The sequence below is a fragment of the Thunnus albacares genome, chromosome 4 (genome assembly GCF_914725855.1).
Source record: "Thunnus albacares chromosome 4, fThuAlb1.1, whole genome shotgun sequence".
Lineage (NCBI taxonomy): Eukaryota > Metazoa > Chordata > Actinopteri > Scombriformes > Scombridae > Thunnus > Thunnus albacares.
In genome coordinates this window covers 14,766,064-14,781,438 of record NC_058109.1, presented here as the reverse complement: position 1 = coordinate 14,781,438, position 15,375 = coordinate 14,766,064, and the positions used below count along the sequence as shown (strand labels likewise).

Below are 15,375 nucleotides of genomic sequence, written 5' to 3'. Positions count from 1 at the left end.
AGTGAGTTTAGAACTATAACAAATGCAGATACTTCTTTACAGGGCACAAGGGGTCAGTGAAAGGGTTGACGAGTATGAAAATGACGTGAATTACATGCTACGGTCCTCATAGTCACCAAATCTCAACCAAACTGATCACCTGTGGGAGGTTTTTGTTAGATAACACTCTCCACAACCACCATCAAAACACTAAATGAGAGAATATCTTTTAGAAGAATGGTGTTCATCCCTTCAGTAGAGTTCAGAGACTCGGAGAATCTATACCAAGAAGATGTTTTAGTGGCTTGTGGTGGCCACTTTGTTGTTTTTTTTTTATACATGAATTTGTATACTTGTACATAATATCTTAAATGAGTCTTTCTGAAAAGCTTCAACAAGTACCTTAAGTTTCTTGTCCATATTCTATGCACTAAAAATTCACCTTGCACCTAATTTTTGTAATTATTTCTGGGGCAATTTTTGCTTTATTGTGAGAGCGAGCAGTAGAGAGGTGACAGAAATAAAACACAGGAGCATTACAATTTTGCAGGCACTGTCTCAGACCCCCCAGACCAGCAGGAGCCCCAGCATCTCATATTTTTATTTTATTTTATTATATTTTTGTTAGGATTGAACATCTGCTGCCCCCGTACAGTGTGACTTTTAGAACAAAGTAGATAAGCAGCATCCGGAGAAATAGCAATATGTCTAATGGGATATGTGGGCCTAACCACATCCTCACCCACTGGAAGGTGTGACATCATTTCCTGCATGTTAAAGGTGATGAAGCCATTCTGATAAACGTGTCTTTAGATTGATAACACAAAGATGACTGTATGGTTGCAAACAGAAACTTATGCTTGCGTGGTGCTCGTTTTTTTTAGTACATTTTCACACATACACACAACCCCCCCCCCCCCCCCCCCCCCCCCCCCCCCCCCCCTCCCTATCACAGTCCTAAAAATGATCACACAGAAATATAATGGTACCATACAGTAGGGTAAAGGGTTGCATATGATTTTTTCTTTCAACGATACACCCTATAGAAAATACAGTGCAGTGCATGAGTTGTGTTGCATCATCAAGTGTGAGCTTACATCTCTGCCTGGAACACAGCCAAACACAGAGGCTTTTCTCCCATAGTAAACAGTAAATATATCACTAGATTAATGTGGACGTGTAGTTGTTACATCATGTCTTGGATGTGTGTGCAGCAAAAAAAAAAAAAAAAAAAAAAAAACTTCTGACACGAAAACGGAGTCATGCTTGTGTCCGTCTGTCATCACCCTTCAGATCAGGTGTTTGGCTGTCGTCTGGAGATGCTGTGTGAGAGAGAGAAGAGCACCGTCCCACGCTTCGTCAGACTTTGCACCGAGGCTGTGGAGAGGAGAGGTACAGTCAATGCAAACACACAGCAGGCTCCCACTAACGTGATTCTCAACTCAAAAGCGGACACATGAGAAAAAAAAAACACCCTCAATCCTGTTTTGAGCATCAGTCACTTGAACAGCAGCTCTGCACCTACCGTTCGGCTCTGTGACAGGAATCAACAAACAGAAATTATCGGAAAGTGTTTGTGATTGCCTGACAGAACGCTGACTAAAACACACAGATTCAGAGAAGAAGTCGTGACAGCTGCCAGCCAGAGCGAGATCTAAATGAGAGAAAATTGAGTTGTTTGGTAACTGTTTAGAAACAATGCTGCAAATAAATATTTGATACACATGAAAAATCTGTGTTTTGACCACAGGGGCTTTAGAAACCTGGTTTTGATGAATAAAATATTTCTGAGGAGCATTTTTTGTAAACAGTGCCCAGACTATTTTCTTACAGTTGCAGACATTTACATTTAGGGCTGAGACAGACAGAGAAACTTTTCTGACTCAGTAGCAAAATTTAAGCAAAAAAGGGGAAGGAGGAATTATTCTGATAAGCACTGTAGTAGCAAAGGGAAAATATAAAAAATGTATACACACTAACAAGCGTGTCTGTTTGTCCTGCAAGAGGTATTCCCCCTCTGTTTCTGTTTTTGTGTTTTTAAAAAAAAATAGTTTTTCTTTATACACATTAAGGCTCTAAGGACAGAGGATCCCATTATACAGATTAATCTGCTCATTATATTCTGAATGAATTGATTAATTGCTTGTGGTCTATTTAAGATCAGAATAGTGAAAAATGCCCGATATTTTCATATGTCTTATTTAGTCCAATTAACAGTCCAAACTATCATATTACTATCATAGAGCACTAAGAAAACCAGCAAATATTTACAACTGAGATGCTGGAACCAGTAAATTTTTGCTTAGAAAAGAAATGATCAATTGTCAAAATTGTTTCTGTTAAATGTTTTCTTCAGCTCTAATGCAGATTGTAAAACCCTCTGAGACAGTGGTTATACAATTGAAAAAAATTTGTGGGACAAACAACAACAAGGAAACGAGATAGTCAGCTAATATTCACAATTCTGGTGCATATTAAGACATTTATAGCTGTTTTATAGCAGCACACATTAAACATTCAATTACATTAAATGTCAGGCACAAGTGCGGAAGAAGCAGAAACTCAATGTCATAACAAAACTTTGTAGGTGCTTCACACTGCAACACACTGAAAAGTTAAGAGGAAGTTTACAACTATTCATAGGGGGTCATGTGATCATGCAAAATCTCACTTATTGTTGATTGTGTTTCTATAGCTACAGTACTGTAGATGTCTAAAAGAAATGTAGCTTTTTCTCTACTTTATTCACATGTCTTTGGACACTTACGCAACAACATAAATTAAAGTATTGATTTGTAGAAAATGTGACTGCCTGGACCAGAAAAATGAATGAAATCAGCTCAGACTTCTTTCAATTCAGCTCAGCTGAGTTTTTCATGAGAACTTGTTTCAATACTAACCCCCTTAAATCCTAGTACATAGAGTACCAGACACACCAGTGAAGATCTTCCGATCTAACCAGCTTTGTGTGGTATGTTGCAGGACTGGACACTGATGGCATCTACAGAGTATCAGGGAACCTGGCAGTGATTCAGAAACTACGCTTCCTGGTGAACCACGGTGAGGATGAAGGGGAGGAGGGGAAAACCTGAATAGTACCGATGATTAATGTCAATTTAATTTAGTCTCTGACAAACAGAGAGGGGAAATGTGGAGGGAGGAGAGAAGTAGGGGCAGGTGGAAGTTGGACTTTCCATGCATTTCTCACAAATAATTACATTTCATATCTTCCTCTTTTTCAGCTGCTTCAAATCAAAATAAATACCATTTGATGCTATTTTGATCTGCCTCTTTATATTTGACTGTATCAGTCATCTTACCCACACACACACACACACACACATTGTACTCTTGCTTGAAACCTGTGATTGTCTCACTCCTACTACATGACGTCCATGTGATAAACAGCAGCACACTGATGACTGAGTGACTGTTTTTTACAGAGCGAGCGGTGACTACAGACGGCCGTTACATGTTCCCAGCGGCGTTGGTACAAGGTAGATTCAGACGGACGAGGAAAACTGCCGCTTTCGCTTGTTTCACTCAGCCTGCTTGTTTTGTGCATCATGTGTAGCAAAATGTGAACACCTCAGTCTAAACTCATACACCCACAGACTGACACGCAGAGCTGAGCGGCAGCGCAGACGTGTGCTGTGAACAGTTTGGTGGTTGTGCTACCATTTGCTTAATGTATGTGTGTCCCTTAGGCATTCCTGCTTTAAGTTTTCTGATGTAATAACACGCAGCAGGTTGTACAGCGAGTTCTCACACAGTCCATGGCTGCCACCAAGTGGATGAAACGGAGAACCGGCTGCTTTTGTACTGTGACGTGCTCTAATCCCACAGCAATATCTCACTGACTAATGTTTCTCATCATAAGATACTTCTTTGTAGCATTGATATTGAACTTCTTAACACTGAGGTCAAATTAAAGCTCTTGATTCTATTTTCTTTGGCTCTTACGATCCAATTTGAGAAGCATTGGTCAGGCCTGGATTTCTAAAAAGTGTGTGCTTCGTACTAAAAATGTGTGTGCTTTTTTTTGTTTATTTTGTTTGTGCTTCTATGTCCACTCTTACTTTCAAAGACCCTCTCTATCTCTCTCCTGCAGCTACAAGCCTTCACGTTACGCCTCGGCACTGACGTGGATTCGCAGCCTGTTCTGTTTATGTTCGCTAAATGATGCCTTGACTGTAACACTATTTTCTTGTCTTAATTCTCTCTGTCTCTCTTTTTCATATTGCCTTGCCGTTCATTCACTTCCTCTGACCCTGTCTGTCTGAATTTCTCCCCCTTTCTCCCTCGTCCTCACCTCCCCCATCCTCCTCCTCCTCCCTCCCTCCCTCCTCCCCCTCTCTGTCTCTCAGAGGAGAAGCTGAATTTGGACGAGAGCGAGTGGGAGGACATTCATGTCATCACAGGAGCTTTGAAACTTTTCTTTCGTGAGCTTCCCGAGCCCCTGGTGCCCTACGGCTTCTTCACCGACATTGTGGAGACAGTCAGTGAGTGACCAGCTTTAGTCCTGTTCAGACTGTTTTCTTTATACCCTCGCCCTTAACACAGAGTGCCAGAGTGTCACTTCATACAGAGTGACACTCTGAGTATGAATCAGTTTGGGAAAACAGCCCCAGATTCTTACAGAGCTTAGTTTATAGGGAATAAAACACTTGTTAAAAAGCATCTAATCGCCTTTATATTTGATGTGAGACGTTTTTATGGGACACTTTTCAAATCTCATTTTGTTAATTTTCCACTAATGTGCTGTGCTGTGGTCTTGATGAGTCAAAACCAGGGCAGACTTGGTTACTGCTTTACTTAAGTGCTTTCACACTTTGTCAAGCTGCGGTCAAAGTAATTTTCTTCATTATATAATACAGTATATTTACAGCGACTCTTCTCCCACCTCTAGAAAATATGCCACATATATCATGAAAGATATATGGACACAGTAAAATAAAACAGTGCTTCCCAAAATGAAAATTGCACGAATTGCAATGCGAGAGAAGAATAATTACATACTGACAAAACTGAAATTTACTGAGCAGTATTGAATTAAATGAAGTGACAGTTTTACTGAAAAAAAAACCCTTAAAGTACAAACCTTCACATTTTAGCAGCACTTATTCACATGACTCCCATATTCCTCTGCTTGTATGCCATTGAAGTTTGACACCACTATTTAAAAGACAAGACTGTTATTCTGTATTTTTCTATTGGTGAAAAAATATCATGAAAATATTTCCTTAAAATTTCCAGTTGACCATTGTAGTTTTTTTTTTTTTAGAAAACAGGAGTAAATAGTGCTTTTGTTGGAGACTTTTTTCAGCTGCGCATTAAGACACATTTAGTTGTAGTGAGTGTTTACAGCAGCAGGAAGGTGAATAAGGGATTGATTCAAAATAATACAAAACGAGTGCAACAATGTGACTCATTGATGTGTTTTACAATATAACAATGGAGGTCTATTGTGCAGAGGGGTAATCTATATCAGGTTTTATAGACAATAGTTGTCAATTATATCAATTCACTGAAGACGGTTTAGATCTTTGCACAGGATTTGTTGACAGTTAGGGAAATATCACTAAACTTTTCCTGCAACTATATTCTTCATCTATTCATTTGCATGAATGCTGCAATACAGTGATGCTGTAATATTTTTTACTAATTGTAACACAGCAGATAATCTGACACTATAGTAAATGTCTGATTGTCTTGCATATTAAGAAAAAAAGATAACAACTATAAATGTGTATAAATACAAATTCCCCGTTTCTTATCAGTCTTTTACTTTTTTTTGCATGATGTGAGCACACTGAATGATCAGCAGTTTGCTGCTATTCAACCCACAGCAGTGATAGTTGATAATTGCGTACTGCAGTATCTGATTAGATAGTGAACACTAATAGAGTACATGTGATATCAGTAAGTGGATGTAAATGAGGTTGTGCATGCTAATAAAGTACATGAAATGGAATGCAAATGATGACATTTATTGTGATCTGACTTGTCTCTCACTCTGTGTTTGCAGAGATGTCGAACTACATGGACAAAGTGGACCGTTTGAAGTGTCTGGTGCTTAACATGCCTCCTCCAAACCACGACACACTGCAGTTCATGTGCCGCCATCTTAGACGGTGAGAGGATGGGAATAAAACCTTGTATAGAAATGGGCATGTTTCATAAAGATAAATATTCTCCTAGGACATTTTAGTACAAAGGAATGAACCAGATGCCCTTGTAGGAAAATAAAATCTCTTCCTCATAACTTTTTAAAAAATCAGACCACAAGAGGGGGTAGTTTTCTTGTTCTCAGGGATTCTTTGGCCACGGCTCACGAAGTATGCCAGTGCTGTCCCAGGATCACACTGTTGTTAAGTTTGGGTCCCTGTGAAGATGAAAAGGCTGGAGGAAGATGAATGGTGTACAATGTTCTGCGAGCCAGTTCCTTTTACAGTACATAAAATGTGTGTTTTTTACCGCCTATGGTTTTTCCTTCCACTCCAGGGGTGAGTGTTCGTGTTCTGAGGCTGATGTTTGTGCCAGGGTGTGGTGGGCCCCATGAATTTGTCAACTCTGTGTCTTTCTCTCATTTTCTCTCCGCTGTCATTCCTTTCCCCCCTCGTTCTGTTTCTCATTTATTATCTCCCTACTCAATCGCCCTCGTCGCCTCCCCACTTGCTCACTTGCTGCCTTTGTTTCCTTACTTCCCCTCAATTTCTTCCTTCTCTTCTTCTCATCCTCCCCTTCCTCTTCCTCCCTTCTGCCTCCTCCATTCCTCCTCCTTCCATCCCTTTCTCCTTTTTTTTTTCTCCCTCCCCCTTCCCTCGCTCTCCTCCTTGCCGCGAAGGTCCCATGGGAGCCTTGTGGTTCGTCTGCTGGAAGGCATACCAACACCACCGCCGCCACCACTGGAACCTCTCTCTTTCTCTCTCTTCGCCCTCTCCCTCGCTCCTTTTTTTCTCTTCCCTCTACTCTCTTTCTCTTTTTTCCTCCTCTCTTTTTAATGTGGAAGTTTTGAGCAATTGCTGGCTGCTTCTGTGGCTTGGTGGGAATGGCATTTTTAGAAGAATGCCTCATGCTGTGGCTTTAACCCATTCCTGAGTCCCCCCCAATCACACATGCTCAAACACACCAACATAGGTGGATACAGACAGTGGCTTTAGACACTTATGCGCACACATCTAGATTGTAAAACGCAGATACATGGACATGAACAATCGCCCAAAAACAAGATGTCACTGGCAGATGTACACACTGATTCTTTTAGTTGCCGCACTGAGATTGTAAGAATAATAAAGATGTCACATGCTGACTGCCAACATGAAGCTCTATGGGCAGTTAGTGGTCATCTGCCTGAAATCCCAAAGATGAATTCAAATAAGACAAGAGTCTACAGCCATGCTAGCGGCTCTGTGAAGCTTTCATTAGTTTTGCAGGTATTTGGTCAAACCAAAGTAAAGGACAAATTTAAAAAAAAATTGACCTGATGATGTGAAGTAGTGAAAAAATCAGGAGAACAACAAAGTTATTACAATTCATCCTGACGGGGACATGAATGTCTGTACCAAATTTCATTGTAGTGTAAGTAAGTAAGTAAAGTTTATTTATGTAGCACATTTCAAAGACACCAGTCACAATGTAATTCACAGTCAAATAAATAAAACATAAGAGGAAACAGACATAAAACACAAGTTAAAACATATTATACTTAAACGCCTGTCTGAACAGATGGGTTTTTAACTGTCTTAAAAGAGTCCACAGAGTCCAGAGACCTCAGACTTATTGGGAGACTAATCCAAAGCTTAGGTGCTGCCGACTGGAAAGAACAATCTCCCTGACTCTTAAAACGTGTCCGAGGGACACTTAGAAGATCCACGATATAATGTGGAGCCAGGACATGTTGGGCTCTATAAGTCAGCACCAAGATTTTAAAATGAATTCAAAAATTAACAGGAAGCCAGTGCAGAGAGGTTAAAATAGATGAAATGTGTGACCATCTGTTGGATTGTGTTAAAAGCCTGGCAGCAGCATTTTGGACGGTTTGTAAATGGTCCAAGGAAGATTTATGAAGGCAGGTAAAAAAAGAATTTGTAGTCCAAACGCAATCAGATAAAAGCATGTGCTAGTGTCTCCATTTCAGCTCTTGACACGGACCTGAGTTTGGCTCTGTGTTTCTTAAGTGAAAGAAACATAATTGAGTCAGCATCCTACCACGAGCATCAGAACTGATTGGTCAAAAATCACACCAAGATAAAGCACACTAGACCGAGGATAAGGCAGCAAGGTTCTGTCTGATAACAGATTGTGAAGGTTATCAGGAGCAATAATCAAGACTTCAGTTTTATCCGCTTTCCACTGCAGAAAATTATTCATCATCCAGTTCCTATTTGCATTTAAACAGTTTAGTACAGAAAGTCTATCAAGCTCATCAGGTTTGAAGGAAAAATATAACTGGATGTCTTCAGCGTTTAAATGACAGGAGATGTTGCTGAAACTACTGATAGTCTGTCTTAGTGGAAGCATGTATAAGGAAAATAAATTAGGCCCCAGGACCGATCCCTGGGGGACGCCACATGACAAATCAGCCATGTCCGACACAAGTTCACCTACAGAGACTGAGAGAGTCCTATCTGTGAGTTGCATCCAACGGTTGTGAAGACATTTCACTCAAAACAGCAAAAGTCAACCTCATGGTAGTGCTAGAGGGAAAGTCAGGGGAGCACCAAGTTTGTAGGGTTTATCCTCTGGAGAACATGAATGTTTTTACCAAATTTCATGGCAATCCATCTAATAGTTGTTGAGATGGTTCAAAATTTCTCATCCAGAGCATTTCTTTCTTGACATTTTAGGTGATACTAATCTGTATCTTCCTCTCTGTCATTCTCTGCAGAGTGTTAGAATATTCAGACACCAACCGGATGACCACCCAGAACATCGGCATCGTGTTCGGGCCGACCCTGATGCGCCCAGAGCGGGACAACGGCAACATGGCGGTGAATATGGTTTACCAAAACCAGGCGGTGGAGCTCATCCTCAGCGAGTTTGACCACATCTTCGGAACGAGAGGCCCCTCTTGATCTTTCTGGACGGGAGGGTGGAGGGGGGGTTTAAAAAGCTCCTTTAGATCAGACGAAAGCACAAGTAGTGCAGCGTTTGTCCTCTTTGCCTGTTGACTCATATGGTGTAAAATGGATTTCACATCAAAAGATAATTACGGGGTAAAAAGAACCAGGACAGAAAGCTGCTAATCATGACATCTGGCCTCCATATAAAGCCATGTTAAAACAATAATAATAAAACAAGCCAATTTTAGCTGCAATACTTGTGCCTTTGACTGCAGATGTGGAGCCCAGCCCCGGTGTTCTTTACTGCTGGAGCGAACACCTCCTTGTCACTTTTCCGTGATGTTTTCACTGATCAGACTTGATCAGGACTTATTAAAGCCATAAAAGTGATAAATCTCCTCCAGCCCGCCCAGCTAGCTGCATATTAATTAGTTATTTATCAAGGAACATGAAGAAGGATGTGTCTTAACGTAGCACTGAAACAAAACTTAGCAGAACCATCTCACTGTGAAACACACATGCACCAGCACCTCTTGCAGAGTGAAAGCAAGCATGGACAGATCCTACCTGCAGTGTTAGCGTGGATATACTGTAAATAATGCAAACAAACAGGAAGCAAGCGGGGTGTGAAAATAAACCCACATCTCTGCTGAAGTTATAAAGTGTTCAGATGAAGAGTTTTCAGGTTCATTTCAGACTCAAGAGGCAAAGTTCAACTGAGAACTCGTCAAAGATAAAAACATGACTTCAGTGATGGGATGAATGTGCCAACAGGGCAGCAATGTTCCTTTTTACCAAATAGTACTTTGTTGTGTGTGGACCTTCAGAGCTTCCCTTATTGTACAACTTTGGATTGTTTTCTATTTTTATTAGTGCAAACTCCTCAGATTAAGTTAAAATATTAAATTGTAAATATGTGAAATACTGTCTTTGTTAACTAGTAGCACTTTGCATACAGTGTGTAACCTAAACATTATATATTAGCCAAAATTCAAACTGATACATTTGCTTTGAAATGAAACTGTGTCGTTAAACTATTACTTGGACCTGATTGTTAACTCTCCTGCAATAAAAAAAGTGAACAAATGGATTTGATCTGTTTTGTGATATTTGGTCAGGATGTGTCTGTCAGGTTGTTTGTACCGAGCAATAGGTTGCGTGAGAGATAGAAGTGTGGAGGTATGCGAGCCTCAGAGACTCAGCGGGTGGAGGCATCCCCTGTGATTGGTGCAAATGCTGCTTTTAATAACAAAACAAAAGAGGAACTGGAAATGCATATGTTTAAAAAATGTGGATTTTCCCCAAACCCTTTCACTCTCTCACTCTGCGGCTTTGGTAATTTTATATTGACTGTGGGTTTGGCAAAAGACAAAAAAGAGCAGAAAAGGGGCACATGGGGGGGGGGAAAGAGCTCATAGATTTTGCGAAGTTTTATTAGATGTATTTATTCATTTTTATGTTCATTTTATTTCAAGTCATGTGAATGTGTGGGGAGGGGCTAAAATGATGTGTAGCTGATTGATGTAGAGTCATCTGAACTTTTGATCATTGTGTGCGTTTCCAAGGTCGTCTGTATGTTTGATTGACGCAGAAATATTTTCTACTTAAACAGACAACCACATTTGTTTGTTTGATCTTAATGCATGTGTGCACAGTCATCTATGCAATTACTCCAACTGGTATCAAAGTTTATACATTTATCCTTCAGTCAGTAGTGCAATCTGTCAGTCTTTCGAGTCTTTTGACAGCTGTGAGAGCCTCCTCATATTAGATGAAATGCTTCTATTCAATATTATTATCATGCAAGGAAAGTGTAAAAAATGATGAATTCAATATTTCATAAAATATCTTTATTGTATATTTTGTTCTCTCTCCAGATTCTGAAATTGAAGGGATTTTGTGTCAATAAAAAGCCAGTGGCATTAAACGGCTATAGACTGAGCTCTGTTTTATTTCACTTGGTGTGATGGTGCTAATCACTCACTAAAATTAGAATCAGTCTGTCAGAGACACAATCAAACACCCGTCCCTCCTGATTAGCAATCTATTGCCAACCAAAGTCAAACTTTATTACTTTATCTTTTAATTCTGCCTCTTTTTTTCCTTTCCCATTTTCTTTCTTTTGACTTATTGATGACATGTGGTTTGATGACGGGACTCTGACTATACATTAATATAGTTATGAACAATGCAAAATACAAATGTGGCTCTGCGTGATAAGATTTATAATCAGTTCTGCAATCATCATTTCAAATGTAGACGAATGAGCCGAAGCACTACGAAAGTTAAGAGAAATTTGCTTGCAACAACAGATTTTTGATAGATGGACTGATGAAATGTAACAGCGTGACATTAGTTCAAAACCATTTTGCATCTGTAGGTAGTTATTTTGTTTGCTGCAACACTGAAACGAAATGTTTTTGAGTATGTGTAAGTATTTATTAAATTCGTGGAAGTAAAAGGATAACAAGGTTGTGAAATGTTTTCATCTGTTCTGTTTTTTTTTTCCAAGTTACTTTCAAAACTAGTTTAATTTTCATAGCCCCTATTTCAATGAACCTCTTTAAAAAAGTGCACTATTCAGTAATATGCTTGGGCAGCTCTATGTTAATCAATTTGGTTTAGTCTTGCAGGAAGAGATACCACTGCAATGGTGTGTGGCAAACTACTTCCCTTTGTGTTAACTTCATATTTTTTATATTTATCATTTGTATTTTGTTAACTTGTTTATAATTAATTTTCTTGGAGCATAGAAAAGAAGAGAGGAGAAGTTTTATATTCATGTACGGAAAATCATATTTGTGGTTGAACTGGATGATAATCAGTGTCTAGCTGACTTGACTTCAAAGACACTTCAGCAATGTGATGGTTGGCACAGGTGCAAACACCTCTCACTGAAAACTGCCTTTGCACACACCAGTAAAATACATCTTTAACTGTGTTTATTCTTTAAAGCCTCATAGCCAGGTCTACTTTGCTCTGTGGCACTGTGAATCACACCAGCAAACTTTAAAATTCTCAGCACCCAAATTGACAGCTTGTTGCTCATCATAGGTGGGTTTCGCAGCATGTTGCAAGTGATGCTGATGCTGAGACTGCTGTCTGACTGTGGTGGCTGTTGTGCACCACACAGTATATGTCAAGCTAGTTCTCGAGATGAATGTCATCTTAGTCAGTCTTCTTACAGTCGAGCCCAAAATCAGCCGAGCGATCAGACGATCGTCATAACATCACCAATTGTTGGTGCTACAGTTTACTAAATGCTGTTGATGCATGGCACTCAAACGTATCTAACCTGAGTCATCCAGCGCAGTTTGTTATTGTTACAGTTAGCCGATTGTGTACGCAACCTGCCATTAACCTAAACTCAGTGGATCAAATATTTGCAGGGCCGCTCAACCCTTCATACCACAGCCACATACACAGGTTCACAAGTACTAAACAGCCACCTCTGATGAATCATCATGCAAATAGACAGACCCACAAAAAAGTTAGTGTAACAAAGCAGTCTGCAGATCATTGGTGATGGAAAACTGTTTACCATGATGGGAAACCAAGTGGCCCTGGCCACAGCTGAGCTTCAAGACTGTCTTTTGCTGGCAGATGTCTGTGTTTATACAGACATCTGCCTTGGTATTTGATAGTTTAAGAGTCACACTTTTGCTTAAGGGTCATTTAAGGTCCCTTCTGGTTTGAAATTACTCAGTAATTCAACCTAATTCAGTCACTTATGGAACATGTTTAATTAAATCCTGGTCCAACCTGCTTGTAAGGCTGAAATTTTAAGTTGTATACACCCTGCAGCATGAGGTTATAAATTAGAACAAGAGAACACTTTGATATTTTTTTAATTCTTAAAAAATCAATAAAATACAAGATTCTGGTGACAAAGTATGTACAATTTTATTACAAATATCCACAAACATGCAAAAAAAATATATAAAAAGATAATACAAAAGTTGCATGATTTCCAGTAAAAAATAAGAAATACTGCTTAATATAAAAAAGTGTGCAGACACTGAGTGAAAGTAAACAATTTTCGCCTGTTTTTTTGGCCCAGAAATAACAGGTAAGGAACTATGCAAGAGTAGGGTGGCAGTTGGTGTGTCACATATGCATATCTTTGGCGATAAACACACACACACACACACACACACACACACAAACACACACACATGCACGCACACACACACACATCATGACCAAGAAGTGTCTTTGGCGCCCGGTATGCATGAATGCTACAAGCTTAGTCACACCTCATGCACCACCGTCTTATCTCTTCATACCAAGGCTTTGTCGGATTACTCACAGTGTCTGAGTACATCTAAGGCACTTTTCATGTTGACTACACCACAGTCAAAAAGAGGAAGTTACAACTGATGTATGTGTCCTGAGTCTTGACCCTCTCGCCACACCTCAACAGACAGCCCAAAATGTGTGAAACATTATTGTTCCGGGGTGTGAAAATAGGCTGTAGCACATGTAAATTATTACAAGAAATAGCAGACATTTTAGCATTGAATGAAATAAAGCAGCTCCGTATGATTATTACACAAACAGTGAGACAGTGCAAGTTTTATTTGCTCCCTCAAAGGAAAACCCCCAAGACTGACCTCATCTTTTTCCACTTTCAAACCCCATGCAGAAATGACTGTTCCCCAACAGCATGCAATGAAAAATGTGCAGTCCACTGCTTTCTGTTTAAAAAATAAATAACCACCCTCAATTTTTGTTGCAATGAAATTCCTGTTTTGACAGCTTTCTTTAAACACTAAATAAACTGCTGATTAATTAAAGCGACTGAGCACCACAGTTAACCCGAAGAGACAAGCTGATTGTACCTTGTGATTTCACAGCATAAATAACATAAGTCCAAATACTTCTATATACTTGAGCACTTAGTGGCTTTGGGACAAAGTGATAGCTGCATGTGTTTTTTTTTTTCATGTAAAACATTATACATTGTTCATTTCCTAAAAGAGAGGTAAAGATTTGTAGCGAATAATACCACAGGATATTCAGAGGTGAATGTTACTTGCACTTATTGGAAGAATAAATAAAATGTCAGAGCATCAGGCATTTCCGATTGATCTGATCTGCATCTGTAACTTTTAACCTCTGGCCTTGCATGACATGCTGCAGCACTCTAAAAATAACTCCCTCTGGGCCTGATTTTTTAACCCACTCGCTGGTGTGCGTCTACATGCATCTCACAGTACCAACATTTCAAACAAACAAACTAATTTTTCAATCTTGGATTTTAAATTTCTTTTTTGTGCAGCGGTCTGCAGCAGCAAGCATCTAAAAAGTGAGATTCGATCTGAATGTGTGACACAAAGAGTCAAACCAAATGTTTGAGCTGTCCTGGCACATGTTAAATAGCCTAAAAAACAATGTAGATACATGAAGTCTATTCTGCATGATAAAATTAAATACTGTATTTTGTATAGTCAGATATATTTGGTTTGTATGGCTTCATCCATTTTAAGGTAATTTATGCTTTGGCAGCTCTGTGCATCTTTCATGGTGTGAAATTAGTTAAAATTAGTAAAAAAAAAAAATAAAAAAAAATCAATGGAGTGGTTAGATATGAGAGGAAAAATCTATCAAATGTATTAATATATACAGTATATGCATTGTATTTGCTTATTTGAGTCACCTTAAGTTTTTATTCTGGGTAAATCTGTTATATCCAGGCTCAGTTCACATTTGTCCAAGTCTCCATTCTGGTCCTCAGTGTCTCGGTCCCAGAGCTGGTTCTCTGCAATGTCAATATGGTTCCCCACATCACAACTGTTTCTTTCATTTTGCTCTCTATTCTCTTCTCCTGGTGATTGGTGGATGGGGTTACCTTCCAGCTGCTCCCCTAACAAACTCACATTTGCCTCTTCCACATGACCATCACCAACTCCTGCCTCTTTAACTTCCTCCTCTTCCTCCTCCTCTTTGAGGACCTCTGGAGGTCCATCCAGACTGCAGTCGCTGAGGAAAGAGTGTGGGGTCTGGGTATCCTCCATGGACAGAGGGGTCTCTAGAGCCAGGCGGCCCCCGAGGTTGATGCCTGCCCCTGGGGTGAGAGGCATCTCCTCGTGATCTTGGTCTGGATCCTGATCTTTGCTGCAGTAAGCGTAGCGGTGGTTCATGTGCTGGGAGTAAGAGCCGGAGTGAGAGAAGCGCTTGCCGCACTTGTCACATTGGTAGGGTTTCTCTCCAGAGTGCAGCCGGCTGTGCTCGATCAGATGGTGCTTATGTTTGAAGGCCTTGTTGCAGATCTTGCACTCATGAGGACGCTTGCCTGTAATGAATACAGATATTTTAATTATTTTAATAT

General features: G+C 39.8%; 2 protein-coding genes across 6 annotated transcripts in view; one reads left to right on the top strand and one right to left on the bottom strand.

Annotated features, from left to right (window-relative positions):
- The window catches only part of arhgap9 (Rho GTPase activating protein 9), a 42,127-nt gene extending 31,993 nt beyond the window's left edge, over positions 1–10,134 (top strand). For 3 of the 5 annotated variants that reach the window (XM_044350178.1, XM_044350177.1, XM_044350176.1), the window contains 6 exons: positions 1,273–1,371; positions 2,962–3,039; positions 3,423–3,476; positions 4,347–4,481; positions 6,008–6,113; positions 8,870–10,134. In XM_044350178.1, coding sequence (XP_044206113.1) covers positions 1,273–1,371; positions 2,962–3,039; positions 3,423–3,476; positions 4,347–4,481; positions 6,008–6,113; positions 8,870–9,056 — 659 coding nt within the window. In that variant the 3' untranslated portion in view covers positions 9,057–10,134. The remainder of the gene's footprint in view (positions 1–1,272; positions 1,372–2,961; positions 3,040–3,422; positions 3,477–4,346; positions 4,482–6,007; positions 6,114–8,869) is intronic. The other 2 variants (XM_044350180.1, XM_044350179.1) reach the window with 1 other exon arrangement.
- Positions 10,135–12,922: 2,788 nt separating this feature from the next.
- LOC122981469 (zinc finger E-box-binding homeobox 2-like) overlaps positions 12,923–15,375 on the bottom strand; it is a 35,131-nt gene continuing 32,678 nt past the window's right edge. Inside the window, exon 9 of the mRNA XM_044350213.1 lies at positions 12,923–15,339. Within this exon, the coding sequence (XP_044206148.1) occupies positions 14,705–15,339 (635 nt within the window). The 3' untranslated portion in view covers positions 12,923–14,704. The remainder of the gene's footprint in view (positions 15,340–15,375) is intronic.